This window comes from Meleagris gallopavo, chromosome 8 (assembly GCF_000146605.3).
Source record: "Meleagris gallopavo isolate NT-WF06-2002-E0010 breed Aviagen turkey brand Nicholas breeding stock chromosome 8, Turkey_5.1, whole genome shotgun sequence".
In the NCBI taxonomy this organism is placed as follows: Eukaryota; Metazoa; Chordata; class Aves; order Galliformes; family Phasianidae; genus Meleagris; species Meleagris gallopavo.
Genome location: NC_015018.2, coordinates 23391602 through 23415654, shown reverse-complemented (window position 1 = coordinate 23415654; position 24053 = coordinate 23391602). Strand labels below are relative to the sequence as shown.

At 38.9% G+C, this 24053-nt stretch overlaps 1 protein-coding gene across 4 annotated transcripts in view; it reads left to right on the top strand.

Moving 5' to 3' along the window:
• Nucleotides 1-21999, top strand: part of STN1 (STN1 subunit of CST complex) — a 44935-nt gene extending 22936 nt beyond the window's left edge. For all 4 annotated transcript variants that reach the window (XM_010714672.3, XM_010714670.3, XM_019617777.2 and 1 more), the window contains 7 exons: nt 540-611; nt 2061-2222; nt 3348-3459; nt 3966-4125; nt 10148-10273; nt 10865-10937; nt 14741-21999. In XM_010714672.3, the coding sequence (XP_010712974.1) occupies nt 540-611; nt 2061-2222; nt 3348-3459; nt 3966-4125; nt 10148-10273; nt 10865-10937; nt 14741-14898 (863 nt within the window). In that variant the 3' untranslated portion in view covers nt 14899-21999. The remainder of the gene's footprint in view (nt 1-539; nt 612-2060; nt 2223-3347; nt 3460-3965; nt 4126-10147; nt 10274-10864; nt 10938-14740) is intronic.
• Nucleotides 22000-24053: the final 2054 nt, after the last annotated feature.

Genomic DNA, 24053 nt, shown 5'->3' with positions numbered 1-24053 from the left:
AAAAAACAGTGTAGCTGGAGATAGGACTCTCTTTAATCTCCTCACTCCTCACCAGCCCTGATGTGCTGTTCTCTCATTTCGGTATTAATGTTTCTGTGCACTGTGTTTCATTTCTAATTGTAATTTGTTTAGCTTCAACTTTCAGCACTGATTTAGCTTCTGACTTTATCAATTAAATTAGAAACCTCTAGTACCCAATATATGTGGTAAATCATCATCATTTGTCAGTATTAGATTTTTTTTATTTTATTTCTTGAGGAGCTAGATGTTATTTTGCTTGCCATGCATGTAGGCATGTTGTCTAGCACTGAACTATTCTGCAAATAAGTTTGGAGACTACTTCAAAGCCAAAAGCAGGAGATCAGCCCCCACTTTCCTTTACAGACTGGTTAGAATGAGATATGCAGGGAGATGACTGCTAAGAATATCTATATATTTTTCATTTCTTGGAACATCACTACCTACTTTCATATTGCCTGTAATTTCAAATTCAAATTGTAATTCTTGCAATTTATTTATTTATTTATTTATTTTTACAGTGGATGATAGTACTGGGGTTATAAATTGTGTCTGCTGGAAAAATCCCATGGTAGCAGAAAGATCTTTATCAGGTAACTTATTAAGTAATTCCTCTTTGTGACTGTACTTCTTGTTTGTAACTTAAATAAATTAGTAAATGATCTCACTTGCAGAACAACCATATCCCACAGCCTGGGCCATCTTGGGAGCTTCATATTACTTTTTGTGTTGTTGCTAGTGATGGTGCCAATAAAAACACTGCGTTATGACTTGTCATGCCTTTTCCTTATTAGCATAATGTATTTCAATTCCATGCTGTTAAATTTTTCAGAGAATCCTCTTCTTACACTTTATACAGCCAGTCAATTGACCACCAACTTGATCTGCATTTCTTACCCTTGTGGCACAATAGTTTCAGAATTCCTCTTTTTTTGCATTCTGTTTATGTGTATGCTAGCCTGATGAACTCAAAAGTGGATTTAAATGCAGGGGGAGCATGCATTTTGTGATTTGAACAGTTCGAAATGAGCAAAAATTGCGCATTTGAAGTGAATCTGTTTTTGTACTCAGTAACAGAAGAACTCAGTATGTCTGACTTTCCCTTTACCTTCTTATATATCAAAGTGTGGGATAATTTCTACACTCGACATTCCTGAAAGCTCCAGTAATAGGTTGAAGCTAAACAAACTGAAATAAATGCCATTAGTGTAATCTCCCAGTACTACACGTGCATAGAAAAGGCAGAGGAAAGCTTGATGTAGGAGTTAAAAAGTGTTGATATCTGTGGAACAAGCACATCTATTCACACAGGTAATTCATACTAACTTACACTTAACGTTTTCCAAAAAAAGAAATGGGGATTCACAAATTAGTTTTTAAATTCGTGAAAGAAATTGCATGACATAGTGGTTGACACACAGTGAGGACTCTGAATGCTTGCATGCTATTATTTTACGTGTACAATAGTGTTGATTGAGTATTATTTTATTAATGAAAATTAATTTGTGTTAGGTAAAGAAAATAGCTCCCAGGAGGCACAAGAAATTTTCTTCAAAGTTGGTAATGATGAACAGAGGTTGTTAGGTCATTATTCAAGTTTTAAATAATGAAGAAATTACTGTCCTGCAAAGGTGTGTTACATAAAAATGAAGTTCTGTCAAGTTGCATTCATCTCACTGTATTGCATCACATCACATGAATGGTTTGACCTCACCTCAGATGATTCATGCTTCTTTTATATAAACGTTCAGCTGACCTTTTTCTTTCCTTTTTTTATCCTCTCCTTCTTAGTATGACAAAATCAATTTTGGCAATTTCCAATTCATGTTTCAGTTTTTCAATCTATCTCTGACATCTCTTCCCTTTTATACCTTCCCCAGGTTTAAATAAATGTAATATTATAAGCTAACTTTATCATCCATAAGTTTTGCTACCCAGTACAAATGAAGCCTGGGACCTTTCCCCTTTCTAGCAATATGACTACAGTAATGTGTAGGCATTTGGCCTCCATGCCTGATTTGCTTTTCCATCACTTCTTACAGACTGCCCAAGCACCCCCAGCAGTCTTAAAGTGCTTGAACAGATGAAGAAATTCCAGGAAATGGTGAGCCAGAAAACCAAGCTGGAGATTGGAGATGTCATCAGGGTCAGAGGTTATGTCCGGACCTTCAGGCAGCAAAGAGAAATTCAGTCTTCATGTTTTTGTGAGTGCTGGGGATCTGTGCCCAAGCTCTGTGTAGTTTATTGAATGATTTCCACTTTGTTTTCCAGCATCTCTTTAGAAAAATGAGTTTTGCATTCCTATGCCTCTTTTTTAACCTTACATTGCTAAAACTAAACTACACACTGCTTAATGTGTGGGACTAGAAGACTACCTATACAAGAGGAATTCCTGAAAGGTTTATAACAGATGAATAGAAGGTATACAAGAATATACAAGATACTATAACTGGATATCTGTGAGTGCTCTTCAGTTCTCTTTGTATTGAAATAGAACAGCCAAAACTCATTGGAAATAAAATTATGAACTTCTGTGTCACACTTAACCAAGAATGTTAACTGCTTTGAAGAAACAGTTGTTGTTTACAGCCCACATCATCCATTCCAAGGACAGACAACAGTTTGTCACATTTTTACATTAAGGCCCATTTTGCTAAACTTTCTGACTCTACAAAATGCCTGATAATTATTCCCCCTTTTGAGTCACTCAGTCAGAGACCTGTGGGTGCTGACCTGTATCTCAAAGCTCTTTGGGTAACAATCAATTATTTATATCCTAGGATCTTCCAGTTGCATAACAGCTTTTCTCCTTAGCGTCTGTGCTACTGTGTAATTGGGGAAGCCTGTCTTTTAAAGACCTTATGTAGTTCAGATTAAAAAGAAAGAGAAAAAATTAGTTTTTTCAGCTCTTGCAAAATCTGAAAGCCCTCCTTTCCAAACAGAAATTTTATGAATATATAAACTATTGAAGGGTTGGTAATAAAACCATTGTTTTATTGAAGGAGGTCCACAAAATTCACATAACCTCTAAATTGCTTTAACATCAGCACAAATAAAGTTCCTTACTGTGTGCTAACTTCATCTATTTCAGGTAGAATACCCAATTCTCAGTTATCAGGCAAAAGAACAGTTTGCATTGCACCACGACAGATCACTTACCACCTCCTAGACTGTAAAAGTGGGAGTGACCTTTGTGGTTTGGTTTGGTTTTTGTAACAACAGCAACAAACAAAATCTGTCAATTTAATACTGACATGTGGAACTTTGTTGTGCCGCCTGAGGTTTGCTTGTTTAAAAGCCAAGTACAACTGTTCTTTTTCCTGCTTCAGATAAGGTGGATGATCCTGTGTGTGATGTTCAGATTTCAAGAATGTTGGAGCTCCCCTGCCTGTATAGAGAAGTTTATGATAAACCTTTCCAAAGCCCAGGGGCTGGACAGAGGTAAATGTGGTAACCAGACTGGTTTAAAGGCAAAGTGTGAGATTCTATTGATGCTTATTTGTTAATGTAATAACTGGAGGAAGGTAGAACAGGGTCCCACTGTGATTTGTACTCTGCACAATCATACAATAGCAGCCTTCTTTTCTCTGAACAATTAACAATCCGTACAGATAAGATACCTGTCCATGAGCTGAGAAAAGAATTAAAAAGCACCAAACTGATTATTAGTAAGACATTAAAATGCTGTGCATAGACAGACCTTTTGCATCTCTGACAGAAAGGGAATCTGGAGCAAGGGAATCTGAACCGTGGTGTTCAGTGCATTTTAAAATGGTCTGCCTTAGGATTTCAGATTCAAACTCCTTCCTGTCTAAGGGCAGTAAAATACCTTCTGATCTTTTAAAACCAGTCTATCTGGCTACGCTCAGACAATTGTTATTAAAAACTGTAACGTATTTCTCTATTTATTTATTTATTTATTTAATCTGTTTTCTGTATTTTTGTAGTGGCCCAGAAGGCTTGGATTTCTTAGTCCAAACGCTGCATGAGAAAGTGAGAGACTTCCTACTAGAAAACAAAATTCAGACCTTTTACCAGCAGGAGTTGGAAACAATTCATTCTCTGGTATCCCTAGCTGATGGGCCTAAATCTAGTCCCAGCTGCCAGGTGAGTGAAAGTATTTGTTTCTAGTTCTTTATTGGGGAAAACCATGTCATTTTTGAAAGTCTAAGCGATCAGCTAAGAAATTAATGCCTTATAATAATATTTGAAATACAATATTAATATTGTAATAATATTTGAAATACTACAAATGCCTATTCCTGATTTAGCTTTCTGCACAAATTATTTCCGGGGTTTGAGAAGCCTTGTCACTTGGGATATTTAAAACTGGAGTGAAGAAAGCTACAATTCTATTGTTAAGGGTGATCTTGTATGTGAGCTGAGTAACTTTCTAGTCTAACTCACCTAAATCTGTGAATAATGTCACTATTGGAAAAGGAGATCCTTTTAAAGGTACTTGGGCTCTTTGGAGCAGATGTCCCCGATGGGAAAAGGGAGGACAGATTCCCAGTTAAATGTGTATGGCCTTGTGGAATGCTGTGACTGAAAGGATCAGAAGGTGGGATTTAAATGAAGTCTGTTTACGTGCAGTTGTACATAGCCAAATTGTTAAGAAGCTTTCCAGTGAGATACCATGGTCTTGATGAACTACAAAATGATAGAACAAAAACATTTTGTAAAATGGCTTCATATTATTTTTGGTATTTGGATAAATTGCAAGCCAGGCTCTCTACTGGAGTGACAAACTTCTGCAAAAGTAACAGTCATGAATTTAACCTTGTTACCAATGGCAACTTCGACATTTAAACCAGAATACTGTGACTCACTTGTTTACTTTCTGGTTTTCTGTAGAGAAATACAGAATGGCAGTCATTTCAGAGCCTGATTTTGACATACGTTGTAAAGACATAAGTGTTGTGTTATGTTAATAGATAATGCTTGTTTAATTCTTAAAAATAAACAACAAAGGCCAGTCCATTGCAGATGAGGTTAAATAATAATGAAAACAATCTCTATTCTTGTTTGCCTCGATGAACTGTTTCTGATAACTGCTTCTTGATAACTGTTTCTTTAATTTTTAAGGGCATTTTTTGTTGTTTGCTTTAAAGCAATTGTGGATATAAACAAGGACAGGAATTTGTAGGATTTGTGACAGGAAAAATTTGTTACTAAAATATCCAGAATGGGACAGGGTATTTTTTTAAACCAGCTGGAACAATATTAAAGAGTTCTCAAAGTCTGTGCATATAAGGAAGTTGTGCTCATTGTAACTGATGCTGGAAATGTCCATCTCTGAAGTTTTAGCATTTATAGAAAGATTAAGATGAAAGACTTGCAAAGCCATTCTAAGTAGGAACTGGTGCAGAGCAAACATAAAGGCACAACCCTCCTCCTCCAGCATCAGCATTGCTAATAGTCATGAGGAACTGTCATAGTAATTAATAGCTGTTGCTCCTGACCCTGATGCAAAAGCGTGAGTGTATGTCCCAGGAATTTGGGCACACAGATGCTTATTTAGAAATTGCAGTTCTCCCCATTGCCCTTTAGTATTAATTCCTTGCAAAGAGGCTTATATCTCTTTGCATAAGAAACAACATTCAGTTGTCAAGTGACCTGAATGCCTTAAGAGTGCTCCTAGTAATGCTCTTGAAATGTATTTTGTTGTTCCTCTGCTCAGTCTCTTGAAAGTGTTACTTCCCTCAATTGGCAAAGGGTCAAGTACCCAGTTTGATTCACAAAAAATAAGAGGGAAATCTGATTTCTATCCTTCTTCCTTCCCTTCCTTCCCTCTGTAGTCTTCAGTTTTGCATCTCTCTTAAACCAAATGGATAAAGGGTGCTGCTAGTGTAGAATGAAGTTATGTTATGCCATTTTGTAGTAAATAAAATAGTGAAGCTTTATTTCAATAACCAGTACCCCTTCTATTTCTAAGTGTTAGCCTTCCCTTGCTGGACTTAGGCAATTAATTTTTTGTTCTTTTCAGGAAAAAAAAAGTAAATCTGTTCATGTGAGCTTGATATGTGCAGTTTCTGAATGAGAATAGATTCAATTTGCAGCCAGCCAGTCTTGATTAACCTTTCTTTCTTACTTCTTCCACGCATAAGCTATTTTAGTACTATCATTCCACTTCATGCATGTCACTAGCTTGAACTTGGTTGTGTTTTCCAAACTCTGCTCTTTGCGCTTCTTTTGGTTTGAATGTTATCTCAAGGTCAGCAATGACAGGTAGTTGAAGCAAGGAGTTTTACTGCATTATTTATGCTTACTATGGCCATGCACACTATACTGTAGGTATAACACAGTGCCTTGTTTTATACGTTCTGGATGTCAGCGCTTGTCTTCTTGCTTTTAGAGGAAGACTCACTGCTACTTTAAACATAGCAAAGCTTATTTATTATAGGACTTCAGTACTGACACGTCCGGAACCACTATCATCACTGTCACTAAAATTGTCACCTGTCTAAACTAAGGCTTAAAGAGAAATTGCAAAGCACGGTTTCTATTAGTAGTATCACAGTGGTGTGGTTATACCAGGAAACTTTAACACAATCAGGGTGTGTCGTGATTCATAAAGAGCCAATTATATACTTTCAGCATTCAACCTAATTCCTGTACCACCTCATTCTCTGACCAATTATTGATTGTACAGGAAGTTTACTTTGCTGTCAAGGGAATAATTGGTTGCACAGCACCAGTCCACTAAACTAAGCGAGGCCACCAACTAGAATATGTGGGTTGAAATACCAGTTTAATTCTGGAGACATGCATTCTGTTGGCTTTGCTGCATGTTTCCTGGCTGGCCCTGGGAGGGAAGCTCTGGATGGTAAAATCATCATTCAATAGCTGGGGGATAAAGGGAAGAAGGTGCACTTTACAAAGGTGGTGAATGATTTTAGGGTGCTCCTGTGTTTGAATGTACAGCTTCATTTTTAGAAAGAATCTGATCTGGGAGAGCTGGGGGGAACAGCTGCTGTCAGCACTTCAGAGAACCTTGAACTGTGCTTTCTGAAACTTTAGCTTTGCCAGAGGGGAGATGTTTTGAAAGATGGTGTGTGAACATTGCGAGGGGTTAATTCAAAATCCAGATTCAAATCTTGCTATTGCTTAGGATCAGCAGTTAAACTACTTAATACCTGAAAATGCTTTGAATTTTCTTGGATGAAAAGCTTCATAAAAGTAAAGCGATAGTTAACAAGCTGTGACTCAGAAGGAACTACTTTAACAACAAAAGACAAGTTTTTATAACTGTTGAAATGCAAGCGTTTTTCAATCTCCTGAAATAAAAGCAGGAATGTGAAATCAGCTAGGATTTCATCGTCTCAGATTTCTTTTGTCTGTGTATGGCACTGTGTCCAACCTCCTCTAGACCTCTGCTCAGCAGTCAAGCGTCAGTGTACGTTGCCTCTCGGGGGACAGTGCAAGCTCAGAAGAAATGAGGGCCTGGTTTGGTATAAAAGAAAGTGACAAGGAATTAAGGAGACATGCTGTTGACTTTTGAATGGGCAGGATGAGAAGTTGGAGATTTTTTGGGGTGAACAAAAGAACAGATTAAGGAATTCTAGGTTGTGTGCACAAAGAAACTGTTAAATTGTTGATTTACTCAGAGAGATAAGAGAGGTAGAAGTGCACTCTAGTCCATGCTAGAGAAAAATAACTTCTTCCATCTTAGGATACTGTTAAAGCCCCTAAAGAGGGCAAGAGCCCTTGTTTGTTTTTTGGCAGCAGTCGTTCTCCCCTTGAGCCTGTTCCCTTGGACTCACATGTTTGGGGGAATGCTGAGATATAGCAGCTGCTTGCTTATTTTCTCACTCTCAAGCGTGCCTCTCTGCTTTCTCTCTGTCAATCTCTTGACTTCCGCTCTCAGTGATTCTGTTTCAGTATCCATCCAGGCAGAGCTGTGTGTCAGTTCACACAGAGTCTGTTTTTAATTATCTCCCTTTTCTGACGGGATCTCACTGTTAAGCCAAACTGAGTAATTATCATGCTTCTTTGGAGATATTTTTATTCTTTTTTTTCTTCTCAAATGTTTGCTTTCACATTAAAAATTGATCAATCTTGAGGTGGTTGCTTTGCAAGCAGTTTCTTAAATTTTTAAAGATTTATTCCTGCATCTGTTAGAGGCAAAGTCTATCAAATTTAGGTATGAGTGTGCTTTTCTATGAGAAAATATTCACTCTTCATTTAGTAAAAAAACAAAAACAAAAAAAAACATTTGCAAACAAAACCCCTTCCTACCACATTTAATGTTTATTTCTTCAGTTCATTGTAGGAGGCATTATGAAGAGAAATATTATAGCAGTATTAATGGTGTGACTGGAATGATGTCCAAATGTAAGGTCAAGTTTGTCGTTGAAAGCAGTGTTTGTTGTTGCACAAACCGATATAGCTGTGGTGCCTAGGGGGACAAATATTCAGACACTGAATTCTGTAACAGGAGAAAACTTGAAGCCAATAAAGACTGAGAATAATAGCCATTGTTCTGTGTTAAATATCTCGAACTATTAGGTAATTATTTTTGGCAAAGAGTTTCAGAGGAAAAAAGATAGTTAGCTGCTGTAGGGCACAGAGAGAGGAAGGAAAAAAGAGAGCTGTGATTATGGCCTGTTGAAACATTGAGGGGAAGGGCATGGAGAAAAATGTGGAGTGTGCTCATGCCTCATTGGATCTGTGAACTGTTCCTGGCTAGAAGCATCAGCTCCCAGTCTTAGAGGTAGTCTGAGTTTCACTCAAGACTTACAAATGGATGAAAGTAATGTTTTGTGAAAAGATATTCTTACATTACTAATGTGTGTGTTACCATATGTCCATGTGAATTCATACTGGTGCACGATGGTTGCCTATTTCACTCCCAAGATTTCTTTGAGTTGCCCTGCTGAATGAAGTAGGATATGTGATATCTGATACTTGTCTTCAAGTCAGAATGGGAGCATCTATGGTAACAGCTGAAAACATGGCTTGGCAAATCTTGCTTTGGTTGCTCTGGTGTGGTCTGGTTCCATTCATCACGTTTGTTTGTGGGAAACAGTTTAGCTGTCTTCTTGAAGGAAATCACAGGGAGCACAGTGTGTACCCAGCAGATGTGGAAACAGCAAATGAGGAACTGAAGCAGGCTTTGTAGGTAAATGTGAGGTTGAAAGATACAGTAAGGCTGATAGAGATGGAAAAGAGTAAACTTATGATCTTACTCTTATCTACCTGTACAGTCTTTTCTCCACCATTGATTCATTTTCTTCCAGTTCCCTTTCTGTCATCCCACTCTTTTAGCTCTGCTTTCAAACAAACCCTGCTTTTCCCTATTTTTTTCCCCTCATTTCTTCCTTCCTACCCTTTTAGCACTGTACTGAGCCCTTTCTTCTAATAGCCTCCGCAGTTACAGGCTTCCAGGCACGTTGTTCTTTCACAAGAAACTCGTTTTCTCACTTGCCTTATAAACTATATCTTTTCTTTCCTTATCTTATATACCTGCTTTAATTTCTTGCATGTGCTTTCTCTTTTCATTTCATTGGAACTATGGAGAAGTTCTTAAAAGCAAGACCAGAATATATGTTAAATAAATAAATAAATAATTGGAGTCCAAGGGACAAGAAATAAATATTGCCATTACCAGTTTTTTGTTTTCCTTGGACACTGCCACATTTTCATATCAGGAGATGGAGATTGAATCTGCAGCACTTGGATTCCTCCTCAATATCACCTTACAAAGCACTGGTCTTCCTGGCTTCTTCCCATATCCCTTTATTACAGGAAAAGTCTGAATATCATCAAAGTTGATCAGCTTAACAGTTGAATTCTCTGTAAGCATCATGTGTCTATTCCAAAAGAAAAGAACTCTCAGTATGTAATTAAATAGTTGCTAAATACAAAGAAGGCAGTTAAAGATTTCTGGTTTCTTTAGAACAGTACAGCTTCTGGGTTATTGTTTGTTTTTTTTTTTTCTTTTCAAGCCTGAGGTGTTGGTTAGTTCGTATGTAACAGAAAAGATTTCTGAATTTTCAAATGAATAAAAATGCATAATAAAATCACAACAAAAGTTCATTTGCTCTTGAAGTCTTCAGAAGCTGTTACTGTCAGCTTCAGTAGGGCTGAGAGTTCTCACCATCTGCTTCACTCCTATCTTCCCATCCAGGTGAATTCAGGAAGTGAATCCAGCTCCAAAAGGATTCACAGTGTTTTCAAGGAAGCAATAAAGAAACTACAAGAAAAAGGAGTGGTTTTCCAGAAACCCAGTACCTCCAAGGACTTGTACTACCATGTAAGGAATTGAGCAGAGACTGCTAACTTTTTCAATGGTATCAATTTTATAGCTTTAAGGTAGAAATATTTCAGAAAGAGAAGCTGTATGTATATTTATCAGCCTCGTCTGCAGCTTTCTTCACTGTTGTTTTTACCCCATATCGCTCACTGAGCTGTTTTGGGTTGTTTTTTTTTTTTGTAGATCAATACCATTCTTCAGCTCTCCTGCTCTTCTAGGTGCAGTCAGTGTTTACTGGGTTACTGAACTGTGTGCTGATGCAGTAGAGCACAATGAAGACCGGGAGAGGTCTTTTTATTGGGGTTAGGTTGAAACTTGGGATTCTGCTGCCTTGAGTCAGCTCCCTTCTTTTGGGTTGAATTCTAGTATTTCATTCTCTTCTCCTAACTCTTGAATGCTGCTAACATTGCTAAGAAAGGTAATTGAAAATTTAACATTCATTATTAATCTTGGAGGCAGCGTATCATGCAGACTGTAGTTATGATGATGTAAGTTTTTAGAATACATCAGAACCTTGGATTCCTTTTTAATATTGATGCTGTCTACTGTGAAATAAACTGGCAATGTATAGCAGTCTATTTTTTCCTCCAGGTGACCGACCACGATAAAGAGCTGCTTAAAGTGACCCTTGATGTGATTAAAGAAGACTGTCAAAAACCCAGGCGTGAGTACTGGTGCTTTAGGGGCTCTGATGAGCAGTTGGTGATATGTTGATGACAAACTCTCCTGATGCAAGATTTGGTTTGCTTATTGTCTTTACCCTTGAACTTGAAGCTAATTTGCTCCTGTAAGTGCAAATTAGAAGTGTGGCTGCAGCTTCCTGTAAGCAGAGTGAGAGAGCATGTGCCTAGAAGGAAGCAAACTTGTCACATCTGAAGTAAGCGGCCATTATCTTAAATCTGTATCTTTTGAAAATATACAGATTTGGGGAGGAAACAAATATAAGGAAGTTAGGTCAGCACCTACTAGCAGTTGCTTTGCACTTTGGGTAGGTAGCAAATCTTTCTGCTTCAGTTTTTCTATGGGAGCTGACAGAAAAGTGGCAGTATAGACAGCCTCCATTAAGTCAACAATAAAATTCACGTATGTCAGTAGGATATTTTCTGTAAGTTTCTAAGCAAGTGCAAGAGCTCAGGTGGTTGTTCTTTAGAGGTACGTATTTCAATGTTAAAAAAAAAAAAAAACCAATCCACTTCTTTTATGTCATGTAGCTTGTCTGGTTTCAGAGTGATCCCTGTTCCTTACTGTGTCTAATTGCCATAGCAGTAGCTGGTGCTTGGCTTGATTATCTGCTTATTACAGGTACAGATTGATTCAGAGAATTGTCTCAATTCATTGGGTAGAATGTGTCAGCAGGGATCTTTTGCTGCTAAGGTGTAGCTGTTTGTGGGTGAGAATGTACAAAAGAGTAAATGACTGACTAGAATATAAGATATAATATTAAATTGCCATCATAATTACAATGGTGTGTGTAGGACCTGATTGATGATGGTTATCCTGTAGAGAGAAAAAAGGATTAGTGAAGTGAAATGACTTGAGTTTTCAGCTGGCTGCATTAAGCAGTGGTGCGGTTGTAGATGTGGTTTATAGATGGAAGCAGAAGTTTTGTATCTCTGGGGATGATGGAAGTAGATGCTACTGGGCAAGCAGGTAAAGATGGGTCTCATTTGCCTGAGGATATTGCCATGTCATATTGTTTTTTTATCTTTTATCCAATTAACAAATACAAATACCTCCTCTGTAAAAGGCAAATCATTCTTCCATCCATTTTACGCATCAGGCAGTTCTCTTGGAAACATCTTTTTTTTGTAATTGGCCCACTATATAGAGACCCAGAACATGCATACAACTGACACAGGGCAGTGAGTGACTGCTGGATATGCATTATCATAGTGGTAAAGTATTCTCAGTTCTCTGTCATAGGTGGAAAAGTTATTTCGGCCAGCCAGCAGCAAACAGAAACTGGTAGTTGGGTCACAGAAAAAACTTTGCAGAGCTTTTAGTTCTCGGAGTCATCTTTCATACTGAGCAGAAAAATAATAGCAGTTGCTTTGCAAAGCCTCCTGTTTTTCTTGAAGCTTTCCATCTGTTTAGTTTCCTGTTGTAGAGAGCACAATTCCCAAGTCAGTCTCTTTCTCTGCTGGTTTTCAGAAGGGTCATTTCAGTGTTCTGGTTTCTGGTAACAAAGGATTTTGAGAAGGGAAACCAAAAAGCTTCAGTCAAAACCAAAAGGGTTCTCTGGGCATTGCTGCAGCAGTGCAGATCAATGTGACTGTTGGGCCCCCTCTGCTGGGTGGTTGGCAAGCATAGTGAGGAGGCTCGTAGTGAGAAAATATGAATGTGATAAAACCTCAAGTGTGATAATGCTTCCTTGTTTGCTGCAAGAAATTCTAACCCATTTTTCAAGAACAACACTAACCTTCCGTGACGGCAAGACTGTTTTTTGTATGATAAGCCAAAGTTGTCTATCCAGGTCAACTAATTCTCTGCTTGCTTTCAAGGCACTGCTTCACCCCAATAATTTTTTTTCTGATGCATTTTTCAGAACCAACCCAGCTACCTGGAACTGTTGTACAAATAAAAAGTCCTAGTGTGACTAGTCCGAGCTCCACAAACCTTGATTTTCAGTATGCCAGCATGATAGCCCTTGGTTGTAATTCTAATTCTAAACAGCCTAATTTGAAGTTCACTTATGTGAGTCCACTCTGGGTCTATCTAGAGTCTTAAAGACAGTCAGAAAAATGTGGCAGTACAATTGAACTTCAGACTGAGCTGCAAAATGGTAGACTTAATTCAGACTTGTTTCTTTTCTTAATTCCTTTACTCTGTTTTTAGGCTTAAATGCAGCAAGTGGAAGTTACTCTGTAACTCTATCCCTTCAGATTCTAGTAGGCAAGACAGTTAATCGTAGCCTGAATTACCTGGACAAAAGACAAACTCCATGTCAATGAAAGAGGAACGTCACTGCAAAGTGTGTATTCTATTAAATTTCATTTGATGCCTAGGCATGTATCTGGGCTACTTTAATTATTGTACATACCTGCAACTACCCTGAAATGCTATTTTCTGCCAGCGTTTAGAACAAAAGATGCATTATACTGTTGGGTAATACCTGAGTCACTAATTCAAGACTGAAATTTATGTACTGTAGATCAGGGATGGGCATGCTGACTTTCTTATGACAAACCTGTGACTAATGCAAAATGCAGGTACCCACTTTGTTTGTATCAGCAGTCACTAAGAGTGGGTAGGTGCGTTGTTCTGTTCTCTGTCCTTATCCATCCTAGGGTGGTGAATGTGTTTTTGGTTAGCAGCCACAAAGGTCTTTCATCATGCTGTGCCACTGACTTCTAAAGAAATATCCTTGCTTGAACCATAGTCTAATAGGAGTTGGGCTGAGCTGTGTATTTACCTGTACTGAGCAGCTCCTCCTATTTACCAGTGACTTTTCTAGGCAGCTTCCAAGGCAGTTTTGGGGCTTAGCCAATTCTCAGGTAGGAATTGGCTAAAATAAAAACAAAAGCAGCAAAAACAAAGGACAGGAATCTCCCTGATCCCAGACCTCTGTGCAAATTTCTCAGTGTCTTTGTCCAATTTACCTTATGAGCTGTGGAGTAAGTTGAAGGAAAATCACTTGTGCTAATGTGCTTCATTTATGGTAACATTTTTTCTTCCATTGTTAGCCATGGAGGAGAAAAAAATCTCTTGTATTTTGATATATTTCTGTTCTGATGTACATTTTTCAGGGTTTGTTCCTCTTAAAATGAGATAAATTTGAGAAATTCTGTGACTTTCTACTCCAGCAATTGTTTGAGAAGTGTGAAGTGTATGAATGGGATTGCATCTCTAGTTGAATGAAGGTTGCACTGTGACAGTTCTTCCACAAGATGCCAGCATTGGGAAAGCAGTCACATCTGGCCATAGGCCTGCCTTCTGTTCTAAATGTTTTTAATACTGGATATGGGCAAAAGAACTTTGTATCTGGTTTCTTCTGTTCATAATCTAGCTGTCAGTGTCCCTGTTTGCTGTAGGGGAGTTGGACTTGGTGGCCTGTAAGGTCCATTCCAACTCAAACAATTCTATGATTCTGTGATGAACTGCAGTTGCAGAAAGTAGGTGGTTTGCATAGAAGGGCTCTGGAGGTGCCCCTGAAGTTATCCTCATTGTCATGTTGTATTATATGAGCTCCATATATTAGCTGTCATTCACACTCATGATGAGTGTTACTGCCCTGACACCTCCTAGTGAGATCTGTAGGGATGTTTGGTGATTGGAGAACTGCTGGCACAGACTCTATCTCTTTCTTCTGAATACATGCATCTCGTGCCATTTTTTGTTTGTTTGTTGGCTTTTCCCAACTTATTTGGATTATAATATTTATTTGGATTATGATATTTAAAAGGAGGCAGTTAGGCCAAGGTCTCTCCTTCATGCTTGGCTATGTTTTTCTCTTTTTTTTTCCTGCAGATGCTGAAAAAGGCTGCCATTTTCTTCATGTCCTGCGTTGTGTTCGGCAGAGTTACAATCCCAATCTGGCTGAAGTGGTGATTCAACGTGTTTTGGAACTGCTGGAGAGCAACAGCGATATTGTCAGCACTATGGATGGATATTATATGGCATTTTAAAGAGGGAAGATAAGATGCATTAGTTCTTGTCCAGTCAGGGTAAAGTAAAAAGAATAAGGAATGTCTCAAACAGAACTCTGGCAGTTAAAAGCTATTACCTACTGTGCTCTCAGTGGGGGCAAAAAAGAGCCGCTTCTGTAACTGCAAGTTTTGTCCAGCTTCTGAGAAGTTGTCCCAATATTTGTTTTAATATTCTTGCTGACTTCCTCATTGTTACTGGGGAATGTTGTATCTAACTAATTCTGGACACCCTTCTATAGCAGGGGAGCTGGAAGAGACCACAGGCCTTCTGCCTGCATGTGCTTCCCTGATTAGCAGTGAGATGTGACCTGGCCTTTCTCACATCTACATCCAGTGAGCCTTAAAGAGAAGTCACTGCTAAAGAGTACTGTTTGCAGCAGTGGTCACACCAGGACTCATCTTTCTGACTTAAAGACTGATGCTGTGATCCTTCCTTACAGTGATAGCTGTTCTTTTTATAAATACTTTACAATAGGAAAAGCACCTGTAAGCAAACAATCTAAAGGTTACCTGTTCTTCCTGGTAATGTTGGCACACCCATGTGTGTATATATATGTGTGTATTCCTGAATGTGCATAGCTTTGTCACTACTAAAATAGACCCACCTTCCTCTGAAAAGTAATTTTCAGGAATGAGGAACTGCACCCCTTCCCCATTCTGCAGCATCCCCCACTTCTTGTAAAGCTTGTCTGGATTCCCCTGGCTACCATGTGCACTACTGATGCATGTTGTTTTGGATTATGTACAGACCAGAAGTTTTCAAAATCAATGTCTTTGTTTATTTTTAAATTGCTTTGTATATCACAAAATACAAGCAAAAAATTAGTGTTTTGAAGCAGAAAGTATGAAAGCAAGCAAGACTCACTGTGATCTCCATGCTTCCCATTGCCTTTTGTCTTCTTCCTTGTTGCTTTCAGGAAAAATGCTATCCATATCCTTGCTTGCAGCAGAACAGAAGACATGAATGAAGTAATGTTGGCCTGAAAAAGGTTGCCATGCGAGACATTTGACCTGGAATAATCAGAACTCTGTTATGTGCCACTGTTCAAAACCTGGAGCTGTTCAGCATCTGTGCTTGGAGGGCTTCTTGCTGCAGGGGATCATCTAAGTCATCCGTTTAATAGTGTGGAGACGATACCATTATTAATTTGAGAAAAGTGGGAAGGGAAGAATATATTCCTTCTTTCTGCTCAGCACCTTCCCTGTAACAGTTGAAACAGCAGGCTTCCAGGAGGCAGATGTAGTTGTGAAGCCCTATAAGGGTTGACATAGCAGGGAAAAATAAACTGAATGCATGAGGAAAGCCAGTGAGTAGCCTCGTGTGCCAGGTTTCTGCTTTGTTTTTATATTATATGCCTCATTCCAAGCCATGGCTTCAGTGAGACTAAGAGAAAGGAGTGATGAATTATTTGGCATTTGCATTCAGAGACCTGTGGAAAACCCCAGCTTTGTAGAGATGGTGTATGTGTTCATAGTGGAAAACTGTGAGTTACTTCACTGTCATTTCCCTGCTTGCTGCAGAGCTTAATATCTGGTTTCCCTGCAAGCTGCCACTACTCCCAGCGTTAACTGCTGTACTTAGAGTTAGGTATCTTCTAGTCAGATCTTAATATGGACCTGAACGTATTTCTATATATGAAATCTGCCTGAAACTCCTGACCTCCTATTTTCTAAGCACCATAGATTAATGCAGACAAAAAGTGTGCCCTGTCTGTCCTGCCTCTGTGTGATTTAAAAGCACTGATAACTTTGAAGCCTTAGAGATGAAGAGTGAGGAGCTTTTCTCAGGAAAGACAGATCAGTCACTCTGGAAAGAACCTTTCCTTTGAAGTTTTTAAGCTGGTCCTTGCTGGCAATACTCAACTCTTGAAAGGGTGTATTCTGTTGGAAATTGTTCCTCAAGAACTGGAAGAAGGGATTTTTCTCACTTGGATTAGGGAAATAACATGAATGAACACAAGGGAGTTTTCAGTTTTTTACAAGACTGAAAAGGTCGAGGTAAAACTTAACAGAATGGCCTAGTTTCAAGTTATGCAGATTGTAATTATGAACAATAGTGTGGAATAGTTGTGCCTTATTTTCTCCTCAGTAGCCACCCAGCACAGACTAACACTTACTCTGATTGAGTACATTCCCCCTCCTGCACTTAGAGGGAATACCCTATGCATATGCCTGCACAGAAGTACCCCAGCTAGCTGTGGGAGCACAGAGCTCACATTAGGCTGATTTACCTGTTTACTCAGCATCTCTACAGTATGCTTCTGTGACAGCAGTCTAGACATACCCATATTGGTATAAGTCACCTTTATGTAAGTCGAACTACACACACTAGGGCTTTTACTGCTAATAAACTGTCTCTCTGTTTACAGATCATATCCTTAACCAAAGTCATATCATGCACGCTGTTAAAAAAAATTCTTAGATTTAGACCACACCTACAAAATATTGTGTGGAACATTCAGTGAAAGCACGCTTTCTCTTTTTGTTTAATTTGAAAACTCTTTAGGCAATGCAGCCATTACTGGTTTATTAAAGGACTTTGAAGGTGGCACTTTAAGGTAAAACTGACAAGTGAGAATTCATGTTGGACTGCTTCGTGGCCAGTTCTAGTTTCCATAGAAACAGTTATGGCAGTAAAAGGCAGGTAAGTAAAATGGAGGTTTTAAAAGCAGTCAGCATTTTTACATTACCTTAAAAATGTGTGTTTCCATAGAAATGGAATTCCTTAGAAAAAAAATTACCATAGAATCTTAATATTTAATATCTCAATATTCTGGCAGAATGCAAGCTGACTGTTTTTCTGGAGAGGAGACAAAGGACAGAACAATTCTGCCTACAGTTCATAATTCTGCCTACAGTTCCTCAGATCTGCTTACGTGAGAGGAAAAATAGTTAACTTCATGCCTCAGTTCCCTCTTTGTAAATTGTGGATAATATGGTTCCCTATGTTGTAGGACACAAGCCCTGTTTTTTGATAACACCAATCATTAAAAACTCTTGAGATCTGCAGGTGAGAAATGTTAGAGAACTCTGTGGCTGAGTGGTAATGTGTGAATGAAGGCTAGAGGCTGGAGCATGATTTAGCTCTAATCCTGCTTTTACTATCAGCTTTATCTTTCTCTGACTCTTTCATGCATGTTGCTTTGCCTGTCACGTCTTTCTGATCTCCATGTCCTATGAGGCAATTACGGTATCCTGATTCATATTTGTATAGAATGCTTTTGCTGAATCCTGTTCCCTCATTAAGTCATTAGGGGTCCTCTAGTGCAAATGATGGCTTCCTGAAAGTAGAAATCCAGATGATTTCTGAACTTGTTATCAATTCTTTGGACAGTATGTTTGTACCCATGAGGGCACGTATGCAAACTACCTGAGAACTGAAGCTTTTCTTTTTAAGTAATAAATGAAAATGATTTGCTATATGAACCTGAGCTGTTACTTTTGTGGATCTGTCTATAATTGCTTATTTCAGCAATGAATGCTGTACAGAGAAGTTGCTAATTCGTTATTCAGAATGAGAGTTCATAAATGAGCAGCCAGTAAGTCATGGAGCTGTGTGGAAAGTGAGACAAAGTACTGAAAATCTGCTTGTCAAGTAAAGGCTATTTGCTTTACTTTGAGAGTAAGCTGATCCTGGGCTTACTGGGGAAAAGATGTCCCCAGTATTTTATACTTCTAAATGAAAAGGGAGCAAGTTCAGACAGCACAGGCAACCTGAATTTTGAAATTTCCTTTTTCAGTGTAGCACTGTGTTTCTTATTGCTCTTTCAGCATAGTCTCCATCTCTCCTGTTCCAACTCTGCAGACTGGTGAGCAAACAAAAGTTCAGCTGCAGGAGATAAAAGAGTAGTTATAATAATTAGTTACCCTCTTCTAGGAGGAGCCCTGGTTTTACAGAAATGTTTTTGTGGATGTTGGTTGGCAGCAGGAAAACGTTGAGTCAGAAATCTTGGGTTTAATTCCCAGCAATGTGCCCTCTCAGGCACAGAGGGTTTCTCCCCAATTTTTTCCACCTATTTCTGCTCTCCGCTCTCTCCTCTAATTGTCATTTTTCAGGCCTTTCATTTTATTCGGAGTCTCATCATTTATCTCTATACCACGGATTGTGGTCAAACTCCATTCCTCCCCATTCTGTTCCCTTTATCTTTCCTAACTCAAATATACTTGTCAGCTGCTGGCAACTGAAAGTATCAGCGTAATCCCTCCAACTAACCAACCTGATGTTGTTCACAGCCCATTCAGTTTCCAGCAGGCTGTGCTTTGCTGCTTGTCCAGGTACCAGAAGAGGCAGACATCATCTCCTTCAGCCTTGATCTTTCTTTCACCATGTAGGCTGCAGCAAGAACAAACTGCAATTTCAGGAAAACCCTGAAGGTTTCTAGGTGTGAGTTCTTGCTTTTGTCTAAGTATGAAACAAATAAAATTAAACATTAAAACACCTGTATCTTGCCCAAACTGCAGTAAGTACAAGTTGTTCTTCCAGGTGGCAGAAGTCATCTGCCTCCCCCTGACACTTTCAAGCCCTTCTGCAAATTTTATCATATAGGTATTCTGTCAAGTTGATGTAGACTTTTAGTTTGTGCATCTTCTAGGTAATGTCTCCTCTTTTAGACTGATATTTTTTAAATGAGAAACTGTCATTATACTCTGTGTTTGATGTAATTATGCTGTCTGAGCATTTGTCAAATTCTGTCACACTGTCCCAAGTGATTTTGTACTCTGTTGGTGAGTTAACAGGCGTGAAGAACCTGAAGATCTTACAGTCTTGCACATTTTTAGAAAGTGGATGCACTGATAGAACAGGGGAGCCAAGTGAGTGCCAACAGTAAGGGGAAGGAAGAAATTGTCATACGATAAGAAAGAAATCACACACAAGGTGATCACAAGGAAAAAAAATTGTTACTTCTGCAGTGAGAACTACTTGTTTACTTGATCTGCAGTGCTCTTTATAGAACTGAATGGACTGTTTTTTCCTGAAGTTTGCTGGCAGAGGTCTCCCCAAGGCAGACGAGCGTGATGGGAAACTGCAGCATCTCTATCAAGGTAGAGAGTTGTGTAATGAATTGTTAGGGATGCCACCAGCCTGTTCCTGCTAATATATTTTAAATGCACAGTGGAGAATATACTAATTTAGCCACAGTAACTTACAAGTTGAAATAGGCCCAGATTAACAAGATTGCCTGAACATAGCATAACCTGGCATTTGCCAGTGGAAGAAATAACCTTAAGGAACAATTTTCAACAAGTGCTGAACCACCAAACAGTGTGGTGCCAATTAACCTGGCACAACATGTCCTACAGCACTTGTTTTAGCTTGCTTTTTGTTATTGATTGGAAGAATGAGCACTCCTTCCTACAAGCTAGAACTGGAGCTGTCTGCCAGCTTAGCCTGGGATGAGCAAGCTGTGAATGTGTGAGCATGTATGGGCCCAAACATCTGCTTGTCTTTCTTAACAACTGGAGGAATAGTTGCAGCTAAACTACTTCTTTGATAGGCTGAGACATTTACTTACTTTAATTTGCGAAAATTAAAAAGATAATAAAGAAAAGCAGAGCAGAAAGTTGTCTTATCTCTGCTAGGAGAATGGTAAGAGAAATCACAAATAGATGCCTCTGCATAACAGTCAATGTGATTAAATGAAGCATGTGCAAGTCTGTTATGAGCTGGGACGTTTGTGATTCCTCCCAGTAGCGGAGACCTCATCCAAGTACTATGGTGATATTTGGAAACAAGAGGGAGGGATTGGTTCCCACAAATGCCTTCCCCAAAAATAGTCATCACAGAAAGCCCTACAGGCCTTCCCAATTTTAAAATGTGCTTTCTTGCCAGTATACAAGGTGGTAAAGAAATGAAAAAGGGTGCTTGGAGTTCGTTTTTTCTCCTACTGCCAAAACTTAAGTCATTCACATTGAGAGTGTAGGAGTTGTTCTTGCATGTGCATAAAACTTCTTTGCTGTAACGTCCACAAAACCTGAACCATTACAAGCCAGCTGGTGTTCTGAAACTGCTGCCTCCACTGCTGACTAATACTCCCTTATTGTTTTCTTCCCTCACCTTGTCTTTTTTTTTCTCCAATACTGTCTCTTGAACTTAATTCCTGGTTCAGAGTAGTTACAGCCTCTTTGTTCTTCTGTGGTACAGATCCAGAACAAACAGAACAGGAGCAAACTGACAAACTGATACAGAGAGGAATTTTTCTTGGAACTCTGAATGTAGGAAAGGATGAGAAATAGAGAGGAAGCAGAGGGAGGAGGATTTAACAAAAAGATGTTTGAAATTAGTCCCACTGAAAAAGGCTAGGAAATAATTGCCTAATGATGCTTCAGACATCTGTTTCAGAACAGGCAGCAGGTGCTGCATGTAATTGAAAGCAAGGACTTGTACTATTTATTTTCTGTAAATAGAAAGAAAGGGAGGAAATGAAGGCATGAAAAAATTGGAGTAAGGGAACGTTTATCATAAACAGCTGCACAAATTTATCTGGAGCACAGCAATATGTATATGCTCTTCCTCTGCATTCCTGTCACTGTCCTTAACAGTTCCTGTGTTCTGCAAGTCTTTTCTAAAAGACCAATTCTTTTCATGCTCAAAACAAGATGCTAGCATAGGAATTGGCCACTAGTGTGTCTTAAAGATCAAAATATTCAGGACAACGTGGTTGTCACCCAGATGCTGTTGCAATCTGATGGATCCAAATAGATGACTGAAGTTACCTGAATAGCATAGCAGGTAGTGGCACTGCCCAACACTCCACAGGGGAAAAGCATGCTTATGGCAGGTCCTGCTTTCCAGTTCTCTGGTTTTGGACAATGTCATTCTTTTTTTCCAAGCAATAAACATCCTACAAGGTGTTTGGTTTTCCAAACATCTCAGTTACTGCCTTGCAAAGCCTAAGCTGAGAGTGACTGAGAAAGAAAAATACTTCTTGTATCTGCCCATGATGCTCAGGAGATCCAAAAACGCACCTCCTAAAGAAGTTTTTATGTGATGGGGAAACCACTTTGCTTTTGTATGAAAGTGTCTTTAAGTAAAAGAGAACTACTAATGCACTTCACTGTGGTAGTAGTTTGTAGTGTTAAGATTGTGTTTTTGTCATTTGTGGTCTAACTGCAGTTCTACAGCTAACTTTTCATAAGATTTTATCAATGCTTTTTCACAACTCACAGTCTACCTATCAAATGTTCTAGTTGGGGTATTGGCTATTAAAGTTTTCTACTTTCTCTAATGGGTGTGCAGCCAAATAAAATTACCATTTGGCTTTAGAAGGGGTTGAGAGAGTAAAAACAGTGAACAAGGAAATTAAAGATTAAATGGGACATGGTGGAAATTTTAAATCTTAATACTGAGAACACAGTGTCCATGTGTATACTTAGAACTAATATGGGAAGAAAATGCAAATAAAGACGACTGCTTCCTAGGTTTAATTCATTTGTAACAAGCCTGTATTTTCAACAAATGTTTGTCAAGTTGTTTTGTTTTTTTTTGCATAGGATAAGATTGAAGCCAGTATTGAGATGTCCTCTTGAGAACAGTGAGGGAAACTGAAGTCAGGGACAGCATCTGGGAATTAGCCTGGAGAATCCCAATCCAAACCTGTGATCAGTTTGATAAACTTCAGCTGCCACAAATGTAAGCCTGATGTTTATACAATACATAAGAAAAGTGTCGTTTGGGCTTGTTTTATTTTATGTTTTTAAACTATGTCATCAGATAGCTACAAAACCTTCATAACAACGGAAAAGTACAAGGTGTACATGGATGAAAAACAGTCTGCAATGTGCTGCTACTACCCTAAACAGAGCATGAGATGCACCTACTGCTGTTTCAAGTCTTTAATCCCCAACTCTGGTAAGAGAGGACTGAAAAATAATGTTAGCCATGAGAAGTTTAAATTCTGAGATAGCTGTCTCAAGGAAAGGATAATGTATAATTTAAGTAAAGAGAGTAAAGCAGCTCTTTTACAGTGCAATTGTAAGCTGTTACACCATAGGGAAAGCACGTACACTGCTAGCAGGGAGAATGATTATTTAAGTTTTCCCATTGTACAAGGCTGCACTTGGGTTGATAAACCAGCACACTGGTGAGGAGGCTGAGAGGCAAAGGGGCTCATTACTGATCTTGTGGGGCTGCTCTGCGGGACTGCAGCTGGTTTCTTCAGCTCCTTTCTACTACATTAGCTGAGCCTATTTATCCCAAGAGTGAATTTCATTTGAAAAGCAGTAATCTCCCAAGAAGATGAGATGTGATTCGCTTTTAAAAAAATAGGGGAAAAAAAAAGATTGTATTGTGCTTTGTGTTTCAGAGTTTAAGATCTGAATGCCAGACAGGCTTTATTATTCTTGTCACTTATATCAAAAGGCATGTGTTGAAAACCTGAAGTGGAAGAACTGCATCGAAAGCAGCCTGAAGGTTTTCTAAGTACAGAAGTTGAGATGGGGGTGTAACAAAGCCTCTGTGGTGTGCTGTTATACATCAGAGCCAAGAAAACCCCAAGGGGCACATCTCTAGTACCATGTCTAGCAGATTACACATGCAACTGTAGTTGCCAGTCATGAGTTGTGTGGCTAATTTGTCATGCACACAGCACTGAAACACTCCCCACAGGCGGCTGAACTCATGAGGCGCTTTGCTTCCCCCAAAGGTGATGAGCACCATTAGGGCTCCTCATAGTAAATGGGACAAGAAAATATCTGTGTGTTCCAAGGGCAGACCTTGGCAAATAGAAAATCAGAAGTGGGAAGGAAATACTGTCTTTAAACAGTAACTCAAGCCACTCAGAAGGGGTCGTTATGCTATAGTGTGCTGGATGATATCTTTAGTGATATGCCATGAATTAATAAGAGGCATTACAAATGGCTTTAATGAAGCACAGAAAAATCAGGTCCTTGTTTTATTTTCTTGCTGACATTACGATCCAAGTGTTTTCAATTTACAACTTAAATGCTTATTTGCAAAAATTAGCCAGCATGACAAAGTCCTCTTGCAGTATGAAAATACGAGTTGTGCTCCAGCTCTGAGACCATCACATGTGCATTCTGTAACATCAGCTTTTGTGGAATTAGAGTAAAATTGAGACTGCTGGACTGAAGCTGTTCTGCATCTGAGAGGCTAATGTGATTACCTGTTCGGTCAA